The following is a 24,066-nucleotide window of genomic DNA, read 5'->3' as shown; positions in this document are numbered from 1 at the left end:
CATACCTTTTAAAGCAAAGCTATTGTAATCCTTTCTGTGCTCACCAGGATCAGCAACCACTGTGTAATGCCTGGAGTAGTTTCAAGAAGGCTTGTGTTCCCACATGTGTTTTTAAACGATAATTGAAAAGAAGTCAAAGGACCCTGAAACATAATCTGCTTTGTGGCTTTGTCCATATAAATATGATCTTACAACTCAGGGCTGTGGAGTCGGTAATCCACTAGTTTTCCACTGTCCGACTTCAGCGCCGTATGATAACAGGTAGCATTACGATACTTGGTCTAAGAGAGGGGAGAACAAAGGAGAGGTGATAACCGATTTTCTATCGCCACGTGAACATTGTAGTTATCACTGGTTTTCTGGGCCTGATGGAACATAAACTGTTTCCAACTCTACAGCACTGTTACGAATGCGAGATTAGGTTTTTGGTTCTAGTTCAGTCATGTTTCATCTGGGACCAGCTTTTTCAAAAGTCTGTTTTTATAGTTGACATTACTTTCACAAAAAAAAAATAATCTGGTTACTTGTGCAGCATAGGAGAAGAAGCAGCCTGTGAGAAATGACTATAATGCTGGGCAACAATGGGTACACCGTAACTTTTATTGAGTGAAATACATAAAAATGAAGAATGGTTTTGTGATTAAATTAGGAGGTATGTTTTATATATATAGGGAAAATGCATTTAAGGTTTGAAGTGCATTTGTAGCCAAAGGAGGGATCAAATGTCATATTCATATCCTCTGATTTTGTTCACAGGATGGCACAAGAGTTATTCCGCTTCTCCTGATGATCTTGCTGAAATGAGCTGCATCACGCTCTTGCTTGAGTCAACCTGTGAAATCTCTCCATTTAGCAGCACCAAAATTTCTCCTATGATGTCCTTTCCGAAAACTGTGGATCCAGGGAACAACATGGATGATGCAGTAATAGCAAGTCGAGTAGACATGCCAGTCTTGCATACTAAAGATGATTTAAGAAAAGAAGAGGAAATAAGTCGTATCAAAATCAAGAGCAATAACTGGGAATTAAAGCCAACCGAAACAAAAGTAGAGGTTCCTGTCATAAGGACGTCACAAAGCCGTCCCTGTAGTGAAAACTTTTCTACTGACGTAACCTTCGATAACTCCTCTATAAGCAAAAACATTACGACTTCCCAATTGGTGGATTATAACTGGGAAAATAATAATAGAAATACAGTAAATGAGGCAATGACACTGAACAATCCTTTAAGCCGCTATACGGATTCAGCAGTTAAGCAAAATTTGAAAAGTAATAGAGAGTTAGACTTGAATGACCTTGACGATAGAACAGACTTTCAGGTTTTCGGTAAACAGGAAGGATTGGATGTGACCACTCCAGACCATGTTTATACTTACAACATAGAACGCAATGGTGATAACCTGGAAAAGACTTTGATTGTGTGTGGTAATGTTTCTGAAAGAGAAAATTTGGAAGAATCGGAAGCCTGTATTAGGATGTACAGCTGTCAGGGTGACTGTAACACCAGCCTGTGGGATAGTGGTGATAGAGGGGGGGCCTCAGGTGGGATTGGCCATTCCTCTAAGGATTCAAATGATATTTTTAATCAAAGCAAAGAAGATGCAACAGTTCTTTCTAACAACTATATGTGCAAAACCATGAGTACACCGAGCTTAGAACTAGGACTTGCATGTAAAGCAGTGGAAAATAAAGCAATAACTGGTGCTTACACACAAACCATGCCTAACGAAAGCAAAGGAATACTTCTAGTTGAGTGTACAAATAAAACTGTAAGAACCTCCGAAATGACGTGCACCAAACCATCTCAAACTCTGCCTGTTACAGCCACTATTTCTGAACATGGCAGCCAGGATTTGCAAATTCAGTTAAGGAAATTATTACTGTTGACCAAAAGCTGCCATAGGACTGGATCAGAAGCGGTATGTCCTGACACAATTCCAGTTACTAGCGTAAAAAAATCACTAAAGCATAATCAAGAATTTAACCCGAATGTGAAAGATGTGAGTTTCGCCTCCTCTAGTTCCTCTGAAGACACATTAATGGTAGAATCTGCTGAACATCATGTGAATGGAAAAGGAGATTCTGAACTTCATGAAGACTTTAAAAAAATGATGTTGGCAACTAAAAATTTTCAGTCCCCATCCACAAAGGATGAGGACAAAAGTCCCTTCTTTACACCACGTACTAAAAGCAGACTTAATTTTTTCAAATTTCGTCAGAATATTTCATCTCTTTTCGATGACTGTGTGGAAATGCCTAAAAGAGGCAGGCGAGTGAGGAGTCCAGATGGCCGCCTGGCATCTTCCACACCTGATCTTCCAGATGAATTACTGCCTAGTAGGAGCTCCTGCTCCCCTATTGTGTTATGTGAACCAATTGAAATGTCAAATACGTCTGAAACCATCAATAATGCTGTTGTAAAGAATTCATCAGAGTTGACCTTTAGAAATAAAGTTCCACAGAATCCTAGGGAAAACCTTTCTGAGCCAGAAACCACCCTCTCTATCAGCAACTTTCTTACAGATGACCTTTCTTCAGAGACCGAATTCCAGTCTTGTCTGCAGTTGAAGCAAGCCACTAGCGAACCTTGTTCTGACGGAGGGATTTTTGAGAGTGCGTGGCTAACGGAAGATGGTGATTCTGATATTAGTGTTGTTGTTGATCACAAAAACAGAAGCGTTAGTTCTACCAAGAACGAAAAGTCATTGCCTGCATCTTTATTCAACGGAACTTTTCTTCATAGTACACTAATAGAAGACACAGTAAATAGTTGTAAAGCTCTACGTTACAGCTTCAGTAGACTTTCTTGTATTCCAAAGGCTGATGAAAGTACTGTACAGTCATGTCGAAGTACAGTCCATTATTCTGCCAGCCAGGAAGTGCCATTATCACCTGGTGGACGCCCAGTAAATGGAAGTCAAGTGGAACCTGTGGAGTACCTCTATAAGGATAATGAAAAAGGACACGTACTTATTGAAAAGCATATGCCATCTATCGATCGGTCCAGCATTGACACTGCAGGAAGTTCAGCTAGTACCATAATATATGACTGGAGAAACTGTAAAATTAACAGTCTAACCATAAACAAGGCCTGTTCTATCAATTCACCTAATAGAGTGGCAGTGGAGCTCTACAGATTGTCCAATGATGAAATTTCCAGCCGATTGGAAGGGCTTGGGGAAGACCCTAGGCAAGTAAACAGCCAAAATCGGAAAATGTGCATCTTATTATTAGACAGACGTTTAAAGGAACAAGCTTCCAATAGACCAGCAGGTAAGACACAGTTTATTTTTACTTTTTTTATAGATGTATAGCTTTTTTTTTTCTCCTTGTATTGTGCTTGAGCACAATATAAATCCACAGCAGTAATGAAATGTTTCCCTTTTTATGAGCTTACTATTTGATTATTTGTATATTGTGCAGGCTTCTTGTTAAAGATGTTTGCACAAATTACATAAGATTATTCCCTTAGTATCCAAACCATTTTTTATTTTTTAAACTTCCCTCCATATAGTTGATATACCTGATTTGTGTGGTTTTTTTTGTTTTGTTTTTTTTGTTCAGTATATGGAATTTACTCTAATTTTCCATTATAGGCTTGTTCTTTGAATATAGCCCAGAACTTTCATTAGCCCTCCACACTTCTAACATACCAGACTGCAATAAAGATGAGGCGCAGATTTCTCTAGAATTTGACCAGCCAGATAAAACGAGAAAGTGGAGAGAGGGTGTCTTAAAATCTAGTTTTAATTACTTATTACTGGATCCCAGGTAAGAGTCTACTTCCTATCCTTTTACTTTAGTGTTTTTGCTTATTGTAGCCTAACATGGGCCAGATGAATTTGGAGAATATAAATATATAAGGTAACACGAACATAGTGCCAATTATCATTGGGTAAAACAATTTATTACAAAATTAGGACTGACACTATTTGTGACAGTGGCACGGTTGTTCATTTTAGTCCGTGGGCAATAGTTGGATTTCGTGGTTCAAGTTGTGCAGTCCATTTGTGTCGGGCTTCACATGGCAGATTTTGGTCTTAACCTCCTAATATATTACATCAATCCTTTCAGGACCAGACTAATATTTTTAGTTTTTATGCTTTTGTTTTTCCTCCCCACCTTCAAAAAGTCCTTTTTTTTTTTTTTTTCGTTGATCCAGCCATATGAGGGCTTGAAGGAGTTTTCCCATGAGACATTTATGGTATATCTATAGGGTGTCGGATAGATGGGGGTCCCACCTATCTCTAGAACGGGGTCCCCTAAACCCCGTTCTTGCTTTGTCTGATCTCACTGACTCCCAGCCACTTCTTGATTATATGGTCGGGAGTTAAAACCGCGTAGCTCCCTGTCGATATGTCATAAATGTCTCATGTGGGAAAACCCCTTTAATTTTTACGGGACAAGTTGTACTTTTCTAATGGTACTATTTAACCCCTTCAGGACCCAGCCTGTTTTGGCCTATTGGACATGTTACTTTATGTGGTAATAACATCGGAATACCTTTACCTATCCAAGCGATTCTGAGATTGTTTTCTCGTGACATGACTTTGTCAAAAAATTTGGTCGATAATTTCGGTATTAATTTCTGAAAAACCTCCAAAATTCGGAGAAAATGTGCAAAAATTTGCATTTTTCTAAATTTAAACGTATCTGCTTGTAAAACAGATAGTAATACCACGCAAAATAGTTACTAGTTAACATTTCCCATATGTCTACTTTATGTTTGCGTCGTTTTTTTGAACGTTCTTTTATTTTTCTAGGACTTTACAAGGCTTAGAACTTTAGCAACAATTTCTCATATTTTAAAGAAAATTTCAAAAGGCCATTTTTTCAGGGACCAGTTCAGTTCTGAAGTGGCTTTGAGGGCCTTATATATTAGAAAATCCCCAGAAGTCACCCTATTTTGAAAACTGCACACAAGGTATTCGAATCAGCATTCAGGTGTTTTAACCCTTTAGGCGTTTCACAGGAATTAAAGCAAGGTAGAGGTGAAAGTTACAAATAATTTTATTTTTTTTGTTGCCTAAATTCATTTCTAATAATTTTTTTTTTTTTTTTTTGTAACACAGAAGGTTTTACCCGAAAAATGCAACTCCATATTTTATTGCCCAGATTCTGCAGTTTTTCTAAGTATCCCACATGTGGCCCTAATGTGCTAATGGACAAACGCAGGCCTCAGAAACAAAGGAGCACCTAGTGGATTTTGTGGCCTTTTTTTTTTAGAATATATTTTAGGCACCTTGTCAGGTTTGAAGTGGTCTTGTGGTGCCAAAACAGTGGAAACCCCCCAAAAGTGACCCCATTTTGGAAACTACACCTCTCAAGGAATTTTATCTAGAGGTATAGTTAGCCTTTTGACCACACAAATTTTTCGCTAACTATATTGGAATTAGTCTGTAAAAATGAAAATCTACTGTTTTTCTGAAGAAACATAGAATTTTTTAATATTTACAAGGAATAACGAAGAAAATGCACCCCAACATTTGTAAAGCAATGTCTCCCGATTACGGCAATACCCCATATGTGGTAATAAACTGCTGATTGGACCCACAGCAGGGCTCAGAAGGGAAAGATGAGGGGGATAAGATGTGCGGAGTGCATCAGGCTAAGTAAAACTGGGGTAGATTAAAAATCAAGGGCTGTATGATACATTTTGAAGCACTCTTTCATACGGAGCCTTAGTTTTTCGGGACACGTGTCACATTGATATATTGTGTCCTTCCTTATCCCCCTCTTATAGCAGACTTTGTACCTCCTTTTGACTTTTTCCTTTCTTGCCAGTTTGGGGAACTTCTCCTGGAATGTGTTGCCCTGGTACGATGCGTGTGGCCCCGCTTCCAGAAGTACTGGGTGTCCCCCCTTCTTGGTCCCTAAATATTAGTTTCTTGATAACCACCTCTTGAAATTCCCGGAGAGTTCCCGTCTGGCCTGCACATCGACATAGCACGTACACATTGTACAATGCCGTCTGTATGATGTGCACGGCCAGCTTCTTATACCACACCACATGGCGCTGTAGGGCTTCAGGACTTGATCTGACAAGTCCACCCCTCCCATGTACCTATTGTAGTCCAGGATGCAGTCTGGTTTGGGGGTCTCTACTGGTACCTCATACAGGTGCATGGGTACTGGTGTGACATCTCTCTTGTCCTTGTACGCGACACACAATATGTTGCTGCTAGATTGTGCCCTGCTCTCACCCCTGCAGAGTCTTAGGGAGGCCTCTCAGGTTTCTTCTAGCAGTGCCGCATGCCGCAGGACTTCTGGAAGCGAGGCAGTTGAAGAGTGGGACACTGGTATAAAAATTATTCAGGTAGGGGTGGTAACCCTGGTCCAGCAGTGGGTGCACCAAATCCCACACAATTTTTGCATTAACTCCCAGTAAGGGGGTCCATTCTGGTGGCTGAATACTGGTGTCCTTCCCTTCATATATCCTAAATTTGTAGGTATACCCTGATGCCCTCTCACACAGCTTATACATCTTCACGCCATACCTTGCCCTCTTACTTGGCAGGTACTGGCGGAATTGAAGCCTCCCTTTAAAATGTACCAAGGACTCATCAATAGAAAAACAATTCTCGGGGATGAATGCTTGGGAAAACCAGGCACTGAAATGGTCTAATAGGGGTCTCCGTTTATACAAACGGTCAAAACTGGGGTCGTCTTGGAGTAGGCAATGCTCATTAGGAGAAGCGAAGTATTGCCTCATATTTTTTTTTAGGTTCCAGTTCAGTTCTGAAGTTGCTTTGAGGGGCCTATATATTAGACACCCCCATCAAACACCCCATTTTAGAAAGTAGACCCCTCAAAGTATTCACAACACCATTTAGAAAGTTTATGAACCCTTTAGGTGTTTCACAGGAATTTAGAGCAAAGTAGAGGTGAAATTTACATATTTATTTTTGTCAGAAAATCCTTTTTATACCATTTTTTTTTTTTCTAGAACACAAAAGGTTTTACCAGAGAAACGCAACTTAAAGGGGTTTTCCGGAACTAAAAAATTAAATTTATTTAAATAAAACAATGAAAAATATATAACTTTACAATGTACTTACGTTTCATCAGATGGCTGTAGCGTCGTATATCCTCCTCCGTCACCGTCCCCTTAGTAATGCAAAATCTGCACTTCCTGTGCAGACCCGTCCATTTGGTCTGCTACCTTGCTTCCGGTTTCCGGCTTTCACACTGTACGGCTACGTCAAAAATGACGTAACCGTACCACGTGCTTCTTTATCTGATTAGTAGAGCATGCGTGGTGAACACACTCCACCGCGCATGCTCTGTGAAATTATGTGGCTGCGTCTTCAGCGGCCGTGTATATTACACTGCGCATGCGCAAGGTTGAAGGTGTGTAGCGTTAGTGTCCTAGTGGAATAAATATTTATTCATCCTTAGTGAGGTCAGTATAAAGTTCTAGGATCAGATTTTAGTTCTTGATTTAGATTAGATGTGTAACCCCTTATAAATTACGACGGAATACGAAGTTGCGGGAATAACGGCCGTTTCGGCCGTCTTCCCGACAGGTGCAGGAGCTGTGACAGCTGCTGTCTCGTACAGCAGCTGCCGCAGCTCCTGCAGCGGGGACCGATCGCTGTGTCCCCGCTGTCTAACCCCTTAAAAGCCGCGTTCTATAGAGATCGTGGCTTTTTAGGGGTTAAGTTAACATCGCCGGCCTGCTACACGATAGCGGCCGGCGATGGTTACTATGGCAACCGGACACCAAACAATGGCGTCCGGCAATGCCATCGACGGAAGCCTAGTGGGTCCTGACAAAGTAAGGACCCACTATGCTTGATGTCAGTGAATAGCTGACAGTTCTAATACACTTCACTACGGATGTAGAGCAGTGTATTAGAATAGCGATCAGGGCCTCCTGCCCTCATGTCCCCTAGTGGGACAAAGTAATAAAGTAAAAAAAAAAGTTAAAAAAGATGTGTAAAAATAAGAAATTAAAAGTTAAAAAAATCCCCTTTTTTTCTCTTATCAGTCCTTTTTTATTAATGAAAATATATAAATAAATAAACGATACATAATTGGTATCGCCGCATCCGTAACGGCCTGAACTACAAAATTATTTCATTATTTATCCCGTGCGGTGAACGCCGTAAAAGAAAATAATAATAAACCGAACCACAATCACAATTCTTTGGTCACTTCACCTCCCAAAAAATGTATTAAAAATAGATCAAAAAGTTGCATGTACCGAAAAATTGTAATGATTGAAACTACAGTTCGTTACGCAAAAAATAAGTCCTCGCACGGCTTTATTGATGGAAAAATTATAAAGTTCTGGCTCTTAGAATAAGGTAACACAAAAAGTGAATGATTGCTTACAAAACTTATTTTATTGTGCAAACGCCTTAAGACATAAAAGAACTATAAACATCTGGTGTCACCGTAAGGCCGGGTTTACATGAGCGTGTGCGTTTTGTGCAAGCAAAAAGCGCGGCGTTTTGCGTGCGCAAAAAGCACTTAACAGCTCCGTGTGTCAGCCCTTTATGATGCGCGGCTGCGTGCTTTTCGCGCAGCCGCCATCATTATGACACTCAGTTTGGATGTTTGTAAACAGAAAAGAACGTGGTGCTTTTCTGTTTTCATTCATCCTTTACAGTGCTGTTGCGCGAATCACGCTTGTCCCACGGAATTGCTTCCGTGCGACATGCGTGGTTTTCACACACCTATTGACTTCAATGGGTGCGTGATGCGCGAACATCGCACAAATATAGGACGTCGTGCGTTTCACGCAGCAGACATACGCTGCGTGAAAATCACGTACCTGTCTGCACGGCCCCATAGACTAACATAGGTCCCTGCGACGCGCGTTGCACGGACGTATAACACGCTCGTGTAAATGAGCCCTAATCGTATCGCCCCATAGAATAAAGTGAATGTCATTTATAGCGCACGGTGAACGCTGTACCAAAATTGAATTGCTGTTTTTTAGTCACCACGCCACCTAAAAATAGAATAAAAACTGATCAAAAAGCCGCATGCACCCCAAGAAAACTACAATGAATTCCTCAAGGGGTCTAGTTTCCAAAATGGGGTCACCTTTTGGGGGTTTCCACTGTTTTGGTACCACAAGACCTCTTCAAACCGTTTAACCCCTTAATGACCGGGCCATTTTGCGCGTTAATGACATAGTTACATAGTTAGTACGGCTGAAAAAAGACACATGTCCATCAAGTTCAACCAAGGGAAGGGAAAAGGGAAGGAAAAATTTCTACACATAGGAGCTAATATTTTTTTGTTCTAGGAAATTATCTAAGCCTTTTTTAAAGCCATCTACTGTCCCTGCTGTGACCAGCTCCTGCGGTAGGCTATTCCATAAATTCACAGTTCTCACTGTAAAGAAGCCTTGTCGCCTCTGCAGCTTGAACCTTTTTTTCTCCAGACGGAGGGAGTGCCCCCTTGTTTTTTGAGGAGGTTTTACAAGGAACAGGATTTCACCATATTTTTTGTATGTGCCATCAATATATTTATATAAGTTAATCATGTCCCCCCTTAGTCTTCTTTTTTCAAGGCTAAATAGGTTTAATTCTTTCAATCTTTCCTCATAACTTAAATTCTCCATGCCCCTTATTAGCTTCGTTGCTCTTCTTTGTATTTTTTCCAACTCCAGGGCATCCTTTCTATGAACTGGAGCCCAGAACTGAACTGCATATTCTAGATGAGGCCTCACTAATGCTTTGTAAAGTGGCATTATTACATCCCTGTCCCGCGAGTCCATGCCTCTTTTAATACACGACAATATCCTGCTGGCCTTTGAAGCAGCTGATTGACACTGCATGCTGTTATTGAGTTTATGATTTACAAGTACACCCAGATCCTTCTCAACAAGTGAATCCGCCAGTGTAGCGCCCCCTAGGACATATGATGCATGCAGGTTGTTGGTACCAAGATGCATAACTTTACATTTATCTACATTAAACTTCATTTGCCAAGTGGACGCCCAAACACTTAGTTTGTTTAAATCCTCCTGTAATTCATGAACATCTTCCATAGTCTGAACTATATTACATAGCTTGGTGTCATCTGCAAAAATAGAAATAGTGCTATTAATCCCTTCCTCTATATCATTAATAAATAAGTTGAATAATAGTGGTCCCAGCACTGAACCCTGGGGTACACCACTTATAACCGGGGACCATTCAGAGAAGGAATCATTGACCACAACCCTCTGGATACGGTCCTTGAGCCAATTCTCAATCCAATTACAAACTATATTTTCTAAACCTATAGTCCTTAATTTACCCATTAGGCGTCTATGAGGGACAGTGTCAAATGCCTTTGCAAAGTCCAAAAACACTTTATCCACAGCGGCCCCTCTGTCTAGACTTCTGCTCACCTCTTCATAAAAACAGATTAGGTTAGTTTGACAACTTCTGTCCTTAGTAAAACCGTGCTGGCTGTCACTTATAATGCTATTTATTGTCACATAATCCTGTATATAGTCCCTCAATAGCCCCTCAAACATTTTCCCCACGATGGATGTTAAGCTTACTGGTCTATAATTACCCGGGGAAGACCTAGAGCCCTTTTTGAAAATAGGCACCACATTTGCCCTGCGCCAGTCCCTTGGCACTATACCAGTCACTAGAGATCCTCTGAATATTATGAAAAGGGGGACAGAAATAACTGAACTAAGCTCTTTAAGAATTCTAGGGTGTAACCCATCTGGTCCCGGAGCCTTGTGCACATTTATTTTATTTAATTTAGCTTGGACCATCTCTACATTCATCCAATTCAGTATATCAACTGATATATTAACAGCACTGGCACCGGCTACATCAGCTGCTCTTTCTTCTGTTGTATATACAGAGCTGAAGAACCCATTTAGTAACTCTGCCTTCTCTTGATCCCCTGTGATCAACTCCCCATTACCATTATCTAGGGGTCCTACATGTTCAGACCTTGGCTTTTTTGCATTTATATGCTTGAAGAATTTTTTAGGATTTGTTTTACTATCCTTGGCCACCTGCCTTTCATTTTGTATTTTTGCTAATTTTATTACATTTTTACAGATTTTATTAAGCTCTTTATATTTTACAAAGGCTGCAGATGTACCCTCAGATTTGTATTTTTTAAATGCCCTTTTTTTGTCATGTATTGCCCCTTTCACAGAAGGTGTAAGCCATGTGGGGTTTAATTTGAGTCGTTTATACTTATTACCTGTAGGAATAAATTTTGCACTATAATAACTCAAAGTAGATTTGAAAATCTCCCATTTATCATTTGTTCCATTATTTGACATTAGTTCTTCCCAGTCTATATCCTGAATTGCAGCCCTCATCCTGGGGAAATTGGCTTTCTTAAAATTAAATGTTTTTGCCCTCCCAGCCTGCGTTTGTTTTTTACAGTATAGGTAAAATGTAACTATATTATGATCACTGTTACCGAGGTTTTCACGAACATTGACATTCCCAACAAGATCTGCATTATTAGAAATGACCAGATCCAACAGAGCTTCACCTCTAGTCGGGTCTTCCACAAACTGGCCCATAAAATTTTCCTGCAACAGGTTGAGGAAATGTCTCCCCTTTGCAGTTGAAGCCGAACCATGACACCAATTAATATCCCGGAAATTAAAATCTCCCATTATCACTACAGTACCCGCCTGTGCAGCCCGCTCCATCTGTTTATATATCTGACCTTCCATCTCCTCAGTTATATTGTGGGGTCTATAGATTACACCAAAAGTAATTTTTTCAGTGTTTACCTCCCTTTCTAGTTCCACCCACAAGGTTTCAACCTCCTCACAGTCTTCACCCACTATTGTCTCTTTCACACTCTCCTTCATATCACTTCTCACATACAGACATACACCACCACCTTTCCTATTTGTCCTGTCTTTACGAAAAAGTGTAAAACCCTGTAGATTTACAGCCCAGTCATGTGAAGAGTCCAGCCATGTTTCAGCAACACCAACTATATCTATATTTTCTTCCAGTATCAAGGCCTCCAGCTCCCCCATTTTGCTTGCTAGACTTCTGGCATTTGTGAACATACACTTTAACTTGCCTGTCAGTTTTTCACTTTTATTATCAGAAATGTGATTTGACATTAATCGGTCCTTTTTATTTACACTGATGTTTTGTAACAAAAGGATCTCCTTATCTTGTTGTCTAGTCCTCTCCCCACATTCTGTTTCTCCCCCCACCAATATAGTCTGACCCCTCTCTAACCTGGCTACCCCTTTTTTTTCTACATTGACCTCCCTCCTCAGCCCTAGTTTAAATACTCCGCCACCCCAGCTAGAATTCTCTCCCCCAGCACAGCGGACCCCCTTCCATTTAGGTGCAAATCATCTGCAGAATACAGTTTGTACCCCAATGAAAAGTCAGCCCAGTGCTCTAGGAACCCAAATCCTTCTCCTCTACACCAAGACTTCAGCCATGCATTTAACTCCCTAAGCTCCCGCTGTCTTTCCTGTGATGCGCATGGCACAGGCAGTATTCCTGAGAATACAACCTTGGAGGTCCTTCCCTTCAGCTTGTAGCCTAGTTCTTTAAAATTATTCTTAAGGCTCCTCCACCTACCATTTATTCTGTCGTTGGTACCGACATGGACCACGACAGCTGGATCATCACCAGCCCCTCCCAGCAATTTGTCCACCCGTTCCACCACATGCCGAACCCTGGCACCAGGGAGACAGCAAACCAATCGGTTGAGGCGGTCTTGGCGACAAATTATTCTATCCGTCTTCCTGATTATAGAATCCCGTACAACTATCAATTGTCTTGGCTTACCTGCATTACCATCCCGCCGACTACTAGCTGGGCTCTTCTCCCGGCTGTTAGGGAGATCAGTATCCACTAGGGCTGCCTTTTCTGAGACTGACACCCTCGCATCATCACCCAACCTGGCAATTTTGCTTGGAATGCCAGAAATCGGATCGGCCTTCCTTGTCTTTGACCCCTTTCTACTGCCCCTAACTACATTAACCCAGCTACTTACCTGATCCTGCTCACCCATGTCTTCACCCTCCAGTTCTAACCCACTAACTGCATGCTCCGTGAGCAGCAAGCTCAGCTCAAGATTGTCTATCCTCCTCAGTGTTGCATTTTGCGCCTCCAGATCTCTAATGCGAGCTTCCAGGTGAACAACATGCTCACATCTGCCACAGAGATATTCACCCTGGAACTCCGGCTCCAGTCGTGTATACATATGACAAACTGTGCACTGAAGAAAACCTCCAATCTTGCTATCCATTATCCAAGTTACACCAAAACAGCGAACAATTGTCAAAGAAAAAGAAGAGTACTTACTGGGGCTTCAACTCCTCTTTTCAACTCCGGTTTTAGAACTCCACTTAGTTCACAAGCCACTTTAACCACCAAGCTCAGAAAGAGCAAGCCTTTTGGATTATTTTTTGTTTCTTCACGGTCGCATTCCAAGAGTCGTAACTTTTTTTTTATTCCGTCGACATAGCCGTATAAGGGCTTGTTTTTTGCGGGACGAGTTGTATTTTGTAATTGTACCATTTTTAGATGCTTATAATATATTGATTAACTTTTATTAACTTTTATTTTCGGAGAGTATTGAAAATAAGCAGCTATTCCAGCATTGATTTTCACGTTATAAGTTTACGCCGTTTACTATGCAGCGTAAATAACATGTTAACTTTATTCTATGGGTCGGCACGATTACGGGGATACCAAATATGTAAAGGTTTTATGTTTTCCTACATTTGCACAATAAAAAGCCTTTTAGAAAAAAATTACTTGTTTTTGCATCGCCGCATTCCAAGAGCCGTAACGTTTTTTATTTTTCTGTCGATGTGGGCTTGATTTTTGCGGGACAATGTGTAGTTTTCATTAGTACTATTTTGGGGTACATAGGACTTATAGATTAATTTTTTATGGGGGGAAATGGGAGAAAAGAGCGAATTTTGCCATTGTTTTTTTGCGTTTTTTTTGGACGCCGTTCATTCGGCGGTTTAATGTGTTAATTTTATTGTTCAAGTTGTTACGATCGCGGGGATACCATATATGTGTGTGTAATTTGTTTTGACACTTTTACTAAATAAAACCTCTTTTTGGGCAAAAAAAGTAGTTTTATTTGATTTTCACTAATTTTTATTTTATTTTTTTTCACCAACTTTATTTAACGGATTGACATTTTTTTTTTTAGTCCCACCAGGGGACTTCACTATGCGATGTGCTGATCGCATATATAATGCTTTGGTATACTTAGTATACCAAAGCATTATTGCCTGTCAGTGTAAAACTGACAGGCAATCTGTTAGGTCATGCCTCCGGCATCGCCTAACAGGCAGATGCTGAAGACAGACCTGGGGGTCTTTGTTAGACCCCCGCTGCCATGGAAACCCGACGGCGACCCGCGATTTCTTTGCGGGGGCGCCGATGGGGTGACAGAGGGAGCTCCCTCCCTCTGTCAAACACATTAGATGCCGCTGTCACTATTGACAGCGGCATTTAATGGGTTAAACTGCCGGAATCGGAGCGCGCTTCGATTCCGGCAGTTGCAGCTGGAGCCAGGCTGTGTATAACAGCCGTTCTCCTGCCGCTGATCGCGTGGGTACAGTCTCAGTACCGGCACGATTACAGGACGGATATATCCGTCGTCCTGCGCGAACTAGCAGCTTCTGAGGACTGATATATCTGCCCTTCGGCGTTAAGAGGTTAAAAACGCAGATATCCAGTGATTTCAGCTTGTGCTATTAGTAATAGAATGAGAGCACCAAAATGAAGACTGAGATTGCAGAAGTTAGTAGAGCTGGGTGTAGTAGGCGGAGCAAGTGCACTGCTGCATGCACATTGCATGCTGGGACTAGAGCAGTGCATGCAGGGAGGAGAAACACAGGAAGAGAAGAGGAATGAGCTTACTGAGCAAAACAAACCTCTCAAGGTAAACAATAGGGAGTAATGTTACTAAAACCATTTATTATCAAGAAAAAGATAGAGTGCACTAATATATTAATAGAGGAACATTGCATTGATTTAAAAAAAAAAAAAAAGGATTGGGAAAACCCCTTTAATACGTATTGCCCAGATTCTGCAGTTTTGAGAAATATCCCACATGTGTCCCTAGTGCGGTAATGAAATGAAGCACCGGCCTCCGAAGCAAAGGAGCTCCTAGTGGATTATAAGGCCTCTTTTTTTATTAGGCACCATGTCCGGTTTCAAGAGGTCTTGTGGTGCCAAAACAGTGGAAACCCCCCAAAAGTGACCCCATTTTGGAAACTAGACTCCTTGAGGAATTCATTGTAGTTTTCTTGGGGTGCATGCGGCTTTTTGATCAGTTTTTATTCTATTTTTAGGTGGCGTGGTGACTAATAAACAGCAATTCTACTAGTGTTTTTTTATTCAAATTTTTTTACATCGTTCACCGTGCGCTATAAATGACATATTCACTTTATTCTGCGGGGTGATACGATTACGGCGATACCAGATGTTTATAGTTTTTTTTTTTTTTTATGTCTTAAGGCGTTTGCACAATAAAATAAGTTTTGTAAAAAATCATTCACTTTTTGTGTTACCTTATTCTAAGAGCCAGAACTTTTTTATTTTTCCATCAATAAAGCCGTGCGAGGACTTATTTTTTGCGTAACGAACTGTAGTTTCAATCATTACCATTTTTAGGTACATGCGACTTTTTGATCTCCTCCTTTTTATTACATTTTTTGGGATGTGAAGTGACCAAACAATTGTGATTGTGGTACGGTTTATTATTTTCTTTTGCGGCGTTCACCGTGCGGGATAAATAACGAAATAATTTTGTAGTTCAGGCCGTTACGGACGCGGCGATACCAATTATGTATAGTTTATTTGTTTATCTATTTTTATTAATAATAAAGGACTGATAAGGGAAAAAGGGGGTATTTTTTTACTTTTAAAACTTATTTTCTTATTTTTACACCCTTTTTTTTTTTTTTGGATTACTTTGTCCCACTTGAGGGCTGGAGGCCCTGATAGCGATTCTAATACACTGCACTACATGCGTAGTGCAGTGTATTAGAGCTATCAGCTACTCACTGACCGCAAGCATAGTGGGTCCTGACTTTGTCAGGACCCACTAGGCTTCAGTCTATGGCATAGCCGGACGCCATTTTTTGGTGTCCGGTTGCCATAGTCACCATCGCCGGCCGCTATCGTGTAGCAGGCTGGCGATGGTAGCTTAACCCCTAAAAAGCGGACGTTACTCCCAAGACGTACTTAGGTAATGGAGCGCGAACGCTATGGTTACCATGACCTAATACTGACGTCAAGGAGCCGGAAGGGGTTAAAGATTCCTCATTAAAGTTCCTGACTTTGAAAATGGCTTTTCTTCTAGCGATTACATCTCGCAGAGTCTGTGAAATACAATTCGTCTCTTCTAGTCCACGTCATCTAAACATTCTGGAAGATAGTTATTCTAAGACCTTTCATCATTCTTCCTTCCAAAGCTAGTATCCAGATTTCACGGTCAACAAGAGATATCCCTTCCTTCTTTCTGTTCCTCCCCTAAAGATGAAAAGGAGGCGGAATTTCATATATTGGATGTAAGAAGTCATCTAGCTGGAAAGAACAGAAACATTCAGTTGTCCCTTGCTGCTTAGAGTTCATTCGACCAGAGATGTTTCTACCTCCTGGGCTGAGAGTGCTTCTGCCTCAATTGAGCAGATCTGTTAAGCCACAATCTGGTCAAGTCCGAGCACTTTTTTTTTTTTTTCAAATGCTATAGATTGGACGTAATGTCCATCCAAGACTTGCGTTTTGTCCGTAAAGATTTACAGTCTTGAAAAAACTTTTTTATCCCCCGGGTGGAGGTGTAGAAGGAAAAATTATTATTACTTACCGGTGGTTTGATTTTTCTTTAACCTCCACGACAGCACCTGTTTTTTTTCCCCACCCTTTTCCATAAATTTGTTGGAAGAATAATTGAAATTCTTGGCCTGCTATCATGTCTCTCAGGTATTACTGGTTCCTGTTTCCTGTCCCTTTTTGGAGGCGGGTAAGTAGTAATCGTTTTCTCCTGCTGCTTCTTAACCCCTAGACGCAACACGACTCAACTGTACGTCCATGTGGCCAGTGTCTTAGCGCACGGGGACGTACAGTTACTGCGCAGTTCCCGGTGCACACGGTCGGCGATAGTGTGCACCGGGAGGCCAGCTGTCCCTGACAGCTGGCACTTCACTGTGTGCCGATCAGCTGCTTATTTCTGCTGATTTAGGCAATTAACCCCTAAATTGTGCGGTGATCGTTTGCAATCGCCGCAATTTAGGGGTTTCTAGCACATCGGCAGACCTCACAATGAAATTGGGAGGTTTGCAGCGGGCTAGCATGGCGACCGGAGGCCAAGTAATGGCCTCACTGTCTGCCGTGTACGGAAGCCTATCAGGACCAGCCTCCTGATAGACTTCCTGTCAGTCACAGGACGTCCCTGCCGTTCGCGATGCACACTGTCGGCGACCGTGTCTGTGACAGTGTGCATCGGGAACCAGGACGTCAGCTGTCCCGGACAGCTGACACTCCACTGTTGCCGATCAGCGGCTAATTGCCGCAGATTTTTTTTTTAAATTAACCCGTTCTATGCGGAGCTCGTAGACTGTGATGTCACACTGACAGGTGGAATACATTACACTACCTAGGTAGTGTAATGTATTCTAGCAGCGATCAGAGATGCAGGTAAAAAAAAGTGTAAAGAAAAAAGTTTATAAAAATGTTTTACAAAAGTATAGGAAAAAAAAAATCTTTTATATTTACAAAGTCTCTTATTATAGGAAAAAAATGAAACCGTTAAACAGTACACATATATTTGGTATCACCGCGTTCGTAACGACCCAATCTATAAAACTATAATGTTATATTTACTGCACGGTGAACGCCGCAAAAAAAAACCAACTAAAAACGATGCTGGCATCACAATTTTTTGGTCACCACCCCTCCCAAAATATAGAATAAAAAGTGATCAAAAAGTCGCATGTACCCCAAAAGAGTACCAATAAAAACTACAACCCGTCCCGCAAAAAACAAGCGCTTACACAGCTTTTTTGACTGAAAAATAAAAAAGTTACAGCTCTCAGAATATGGTGACACAGAAAAGAAATTATTTTATAAAGTGATTTTATTGTGCAAACGCTGCAAAACATAAAAAAACTATATACATATGGTATTGCCGTAATCGTACCGACCCGCAGAATAAAGTAAAATTGTCATTTATAGCGCATTATGAACGCCGTAAGAAATAATTTTAAAACGCCAAAATCAGTTTTTTTGGTCACCAAAGCTCTAAATAAAATGTAATAAAAAGTGATCAAAAATTTGCATGTACCAAAAAATTTTACCAATAAAAACTACAGCTCGTCCTGCCAAAAATAAGCCCTCACACCGCTCAATTCATGGAAAAATAAAAAAGTTATAGCGTTTGGAATGCGTGGAGTGAAAAACGAAAATGGAAAAGCAAAAAAGGATCAGTCCTGCAAAGGTTAATTTCTATTAACCCGTTAATGACCGCCAATACGCCTTTTAACGGCGGCCACGAACGGGCTTTATTCTGATGCATATGCCTTTTTACGGCACTGCATCAGGATAAAATAAACAAGCAGGGAGCCGTCAAATCTCCCTGCTCTCAGCTGCCAGAGGCAGACTATCTCCAATAAATATAGCAAAATACCTGTGCGATCAAAGTGCTAACTATACCCCTAGATAAATTCTTTGAGGGGTCTAGTTTCCAAAATGGGGTCACTTTTGGGGTGTTTCCACTGTTTTGGCACCACAAGACCTCTTCAAACCCGACATGGTGCCTAAAATATAATCTAAAAATAAGCAGGCCCCAAATTCCTGTAGGTTCTCTTTTGCTTCTGAGGCCGGTGTTTCAGTCCATTAGGGCACTAGGGCCACATGTTGGATATTCCCAAAAACTGCAGCACCTGGGCAAAAAATATTGAGTTGCGTTTCTCTGGTAAAAGCTTCTGCGCTACAGAATTTTTTTTTATGACAAATTAATTTCGGCAATAAAAAGTGTCAATTTCCCCTCTACTTTTGCTTTTATTTCCTGTGAAACGCCTAAAGGGTTAAGAAACTTTCTGAATGCTGTTTTGAATACTTTGAGGGGTGCAGTTTTTAAAATGGGGTGATTTATTGTGGGATTCTAATATATAAGGCCCTCAAAACCACTTCAGAACTAAACTGGCCCCTGTAAAAATAGCCTTTTGAAATTTTCTTGAAAATGTGAGAAATTGCTGCTAAAGTTCTAAGCCTTGTAATGTCCTAGAAAAATAAAAGGGTGTTCAAAAAACGAAGCAAGGATAAAGTAGATGGGAAATGGTAACTAGTGACTATTTTATGTGGCATTACTGTCTGTTTTACAAGCGGATACATTTACATTTAGAAAAATGGACATTTTGGCAAATTTTCACGACTAAATATTGAATTTATCGACCAAATTTTTCCACTATCATAAAGTACAATATCTCACGAGAAAACAATCTCCGAATCGCTTGGATAGGTAAAAGCATTCCGGAGTTATTACCACATAAAGTGACACATGTCAGATTTGAAAAAATCAGCTGTGCCACAAGGCCAAAACAGGCTGCGTCCTAAAGGGGTTAATACACAGAAGAAGCCTCTTACATTGCTGCTATCTTACTACATTGTTTTTATATCAGCAGCAGAGATCTCTCCTGTGTTTTACATGCTGCACACCAGCAGTCTCCACTCACAGTGGACCCTTCCAACTCAGAACCAGGATGCTTCACAGAGCACTTGCTGTTTTTGCAACCCTGCGTTTTGAGTCATTATTTTTTTTATTTCTATGTAGCTGTATGAGGGAGCCTTTTTGTTGGAAGTGTTGTATTTTTGTTGGCACCATTTTGGGGTACATATGACTTACGGGCTAGTTTTTATTAACTTTTTTTTTTGGCGTCTGGGGGTTTACCACATTGTTCATCGTGCAGTATAAATATTGTTAATTTTAGTATAGGAGTAGTTATGATTGCAGTGATACAAAGTGTTTATATGTAGTTTTTTTCGTATTTGTTTTTCACTCCCTGTCTTCTAACGCGATTGCTGTTCCTGGCCGTTGGAGCAAGGTGTCCGCTGTAATGCAAGGCTCGTCATGGTGCTTGAAGGGGTTGAACGTTTTTTTTTTTTTTTTTTTTCTTCTAATTTTACTTTAATTTTATGCTTTTATTTACTGACACGACCTAATAGGCATATAGCCATGGCAAGCCTGGGGGCCTTTACGCAATCGCGTTGCGAGATACCAACGGAGTGACCGTAGGATTCCCCCTCCCTCTTTCGAACCACATAAATGGCACTGTTGCGATGGAGCTGCTATAGGGTTAAGCTGCCAGGATCTGAATTATCTCTGCTCTGGGCCGTTGTAGCGAGATATTGGTTGTATATTGCAGTCGGCATCTGCTGCAGATTTCATGTTCACAGCCATTGCACCATCCACTAGACATACGGTTACTAATTCTGGTGTACTTACCACAAAAAAAATTAAGTAATGGTGAATTCAAATTTGGGAAGGGATTAAAAAAGTTTAAACGCTAAGGTATGCTTACCCCAAAGGTACATATAAAAAGTACAAATTACATGGCAAAAAATGCCTCATAACATCTGTTCAGCAGCTTCCATTCAAAGCAGCTTCTTTGTGCCTCTAAGGGCGGATTTACACGTGCGTGTGCGTTTTGCGCGCGCAAAAAACGCTGCGTTTTGCGTGCGCAAAAGGCACTTAACAGCTCCGTGTGTCAACACCATATGATGCGCGGCTACATGAGTTTCGCGCAGCCGCTATCATTATGACACCCTGTATGTTTGTAAACAGAAAAGCATGTGGTGCTCTTCTGTTTTCAATCATACTTTTTACTGCTGTTGCACGAATCATGCGCGTCCCACGGAAGTGCTTCCGTGTGGTGTGCGTGATTTTCACGCCCCCATTAACTTTAATGGGTGCGTGATGCGCGAGAAACGCAGAAATATAGGACATGTGAGTTTTACACAGTGGACGACCGCAGCGTAAAAATCACGGACTGTCTGCACGGCCCCATAGACTAATATAGGTCCGTGCGAGGCGTGTGAAAATCACGCGCGTTGCACGGACATGTATCACGTTCGTGTAAATCCGCCCTAAGGGTACGTTCACACGGCAGTGTCCAATACACCTGAAATTACGGAGCGGTTTTCAGGCGAAAACAGCTCCTGAATTTCAGACGTAATTGCTCGTACTTTTGCGGCGTCAATTACGGACGTAATTGGAGCTTGTTTTCAATGGAGTCAATGAAAAATGGCTCCAATTACGTCTCGAAGTGACATGCACTTCTTTGACGCGGGCGTCTTTTTACGCGCCCTCTTTTGACAGCGGCGCGTAAAAAAAAAAAAGCCAGTGTTAACAGAACATCGTAACCCCATTGATTTCAATGGGCAGATGTTTGGAGCCGTATTTTCGGACGTAATTCGAGGCGTAAAACGCCCGAATTACGTCCGTAAATAGGGCGTGTGAACATACCCTAAGGCCGGATTCAGACGAACGTGATTTGCGTCCGTGCAGTCTGCGTGGTTTTCACGCGGCTCGCACGGAACTATACAAATCTACGCGGCCGTTTATAAAAACAATGGGCAGATGTTTGGAGGCGTTCTACTTCCAATTTTTCGGCGGTTTACGGGCCGAAAATAAGGCGTGTGAACGTACCTACACTTAGGGCTTATTTAGACGAATGTGTAATACGTCCGTGCAACGCGCGTGATTTTCACGCGCCTCTCATGGACTTATGTTAGTCTATGGGGCCGTGCAGACTGTGAGTTTCACGCAGCGTGTGTCCGCTGCGTAAAACTCACGACATGTCCTATATTTGTGCGTTTTTCCGGCATCATGCACCCATCGAAGTCAATGGGTGCGTGAAAATCACGCGCACCACACGGAAGCACTTCCGTGTGACGCGCGTGATTCGTGCAACAGCAGTTAAAAGTATGATTGTAAACAGAAAAGCACCACGTGCTTTTCTGTTTACAAACATAGAGTGTCATAATGATGGTGGCTGCGTGAAAATCACACAGCCACGCATCATACGGGGCTGACACACGGTGCTGTTAAGTGCCTTTTGCGCGCACAAAACACACACGCTCGTGTAAATCCGGCCTTAGGCTGGGTTCACACGACCTATTTTCAGGCGTGAACGAGGCGTTTTACACCTCGAATTACGCGTGACAACGCGGCTCAAATACGTCGGCAAACATCTGCCTTTCATTTCAATGGGTTTGCCGACGACCTGTAATTTTACGCGTCGCTGTCAAAAGACGGCGCGTAAAATAACAGCGTCAAAGAAGTGCAGGACACTTCTTGGGACGTAATTTGGGCCGTTTTTCATTGACTTCAATGAAGAACCGCTCCAAATTACGGCTGTAGTTGACGCCTCGCAAAACGCGAGTACGAGCAATTACGTCTGAAATGCAGGAGCTTTTTCTCCTGAAAACAGCTCCGTAATTTCAGCCGTAATTGTCGATATCGTGTGCACATACACTACCGTTCAAAAGTTTAGGGTCACTTAGAAATGTCCTTATTTTTGAAAGAAAAACATAGGTTTTTTTTCAATGAAGATGACATTAAATTAATCAGAAATACACTCTATACATTGTTAATGTGGTAAATGACTATTCTAGCGGCAAACGTCTGGTTTTTAATGCAATATCTACATAGGTGTATAGAGGCCCATTTCCAGCAAACATCACTCCAGTGTTCTAATGGTACATTGTGTTTGCTAACTGTGTTATAAGGCTAATGGATGATTTAGAAAACACTTGAAAACCCTTGTGCAATTATGTTAGCACCGCTGTAAACAGTTTTGCTGTTAGAGGAGCTATAAAACTGACCTTCCTTTGAGCTAGTTGAGAATCTGGAGCATTACATTTGTGGGTTCGATGAAACTCTCCAAATGGCTAGAAAAAAAGAGCTTTCATGTGAAACTCGACAGTCTATTCTTGTTCTTAGAAATTAAGGCTATTCCATACGAGAAATTGCCAAGAAACTGAAGATTTCCTACAACGGTGTGCACTACTCCCTTCAGAGGACAGCACACACAGGCTCTAACCAGAGTAGAAAGAGAAGTGGGAGGCCCCGCTGCACAACTGAGCAACAAGACAAGTACATTAGAGTCTCTAGTTTGAGAAATAGATGCCTCACAGGTCCTCAACTGGCAGCTTCATTAAATAGTACCCACAAAACGCCAGTGTCAACGTCTACAGTGAAGAGGCAACTCCAGGATGCTGGCCTTCAGGGCAGAGTGGCAAAGAAAAAGCCATATCTGAGACTGGCTAATAAAAGGAAAAGATTAATATGGGCAAAAGCACACCGATATTGGACAGAGGAAGATTGGGAAAAAGTGTTATGGACAGACGAATCGAAGTTTGAGGTGTTTGGCTCACACAGAAGAACATTTGTGAGCCGCAGAACAACTGAAAAGATGCTGGAAGAGTGCCTGACGCCATCTGTCAAGCATGGTGGAGGGAATGTGATGGTCTGGGGTTGCTTTGGTGCTGGTGAAGTGGGAGATTTGTACAAGGTAAAAGGGATTTTGAATAAGGAAGGCTATAACTCCATTTTGCAACGCCATGCCATACCCTGTGGACAGCGCTTGATTGGAGCCAATTTCATCCTACAACAGGACAATGACCCAAAGCACACCTCCAAATTATGCAAGAACTATTTAGGGAAGAAGCAGGCAGCTGGTATTCTATCTGTAATGGAGTGGCCAGCGCAGTCACCAGATCTCAACCCCATAGAGCTGTTGTGGGAGCAGCTTGACCGTATGGTACGCAAGAAGTGCCCATCAAGCCAATCCAACTTGTGGGAGGGGCTTCTGGAAGCATGGGGTGAAATTTCTCCAGATTACCTCAGCAAATTAACAGCTAGAAGGCCAAAGGTCTGCAATGCTGTAATTGCTGCAAATGGAGCATTCTTTGACGAAAGCAAAGTTTCAAGGAGAAAATTATTATTTAAAATAAAAATCATTATTTCTAACCTTGTCAATGTCTTGACTATATTTTCTAGTCATTTTGCAACTCATTTGATAAATATAAGTGTGAGTTTTCATGGAAAACACAAAATTGTCTGGGTGAC

The 24,066-nt window shown here is 41.5% G+C and overlaps 1 protein-coding gene across 1 annotated transcript in view; it reads left to right on the top strand.

Moving 5' to 3' along the window:
- Window positions 1-24,066, top strand: part of ANKLE1 (ankyrin repeat and LEM domain containing 1) — a 93,083-nt gene that overhangs the window by 30,202 nt on the left and 38,815 nt on the right. The window contains exons 5-6 of the mRNA XM_075863175.1: window positions 757-3,273; window positions 3,597-3,771. Coding sequence (XP_075719290.1) covers window positions 757-3,273; window positions 3,597-3,771 — 2,692 coding nt within the window. The remainder of the gene's footprint in view (window positions 1-756; window positions 3,274-3,596; window positions 3,772-24,066) is intronic.

Source organism: Rhinoderma darwinii, chromosome 1, assembly GCF_050947455.1.
Source record: "Rhinoderma darwinii isolate aRhiDar2 chromosome 1, aRhiDar2.hap1, whole genome shotgun sequence".
NCBI classification, from domain to species: Eukaryota; Metazoa; Chordata; class Amphibia; order Anura; family Rhinodermatidae; genus Rhinoderma; species Rhinoderma darwinii.
This window is presented reverse-complemented; position numbering and strand designations above follow the sequence as displayed.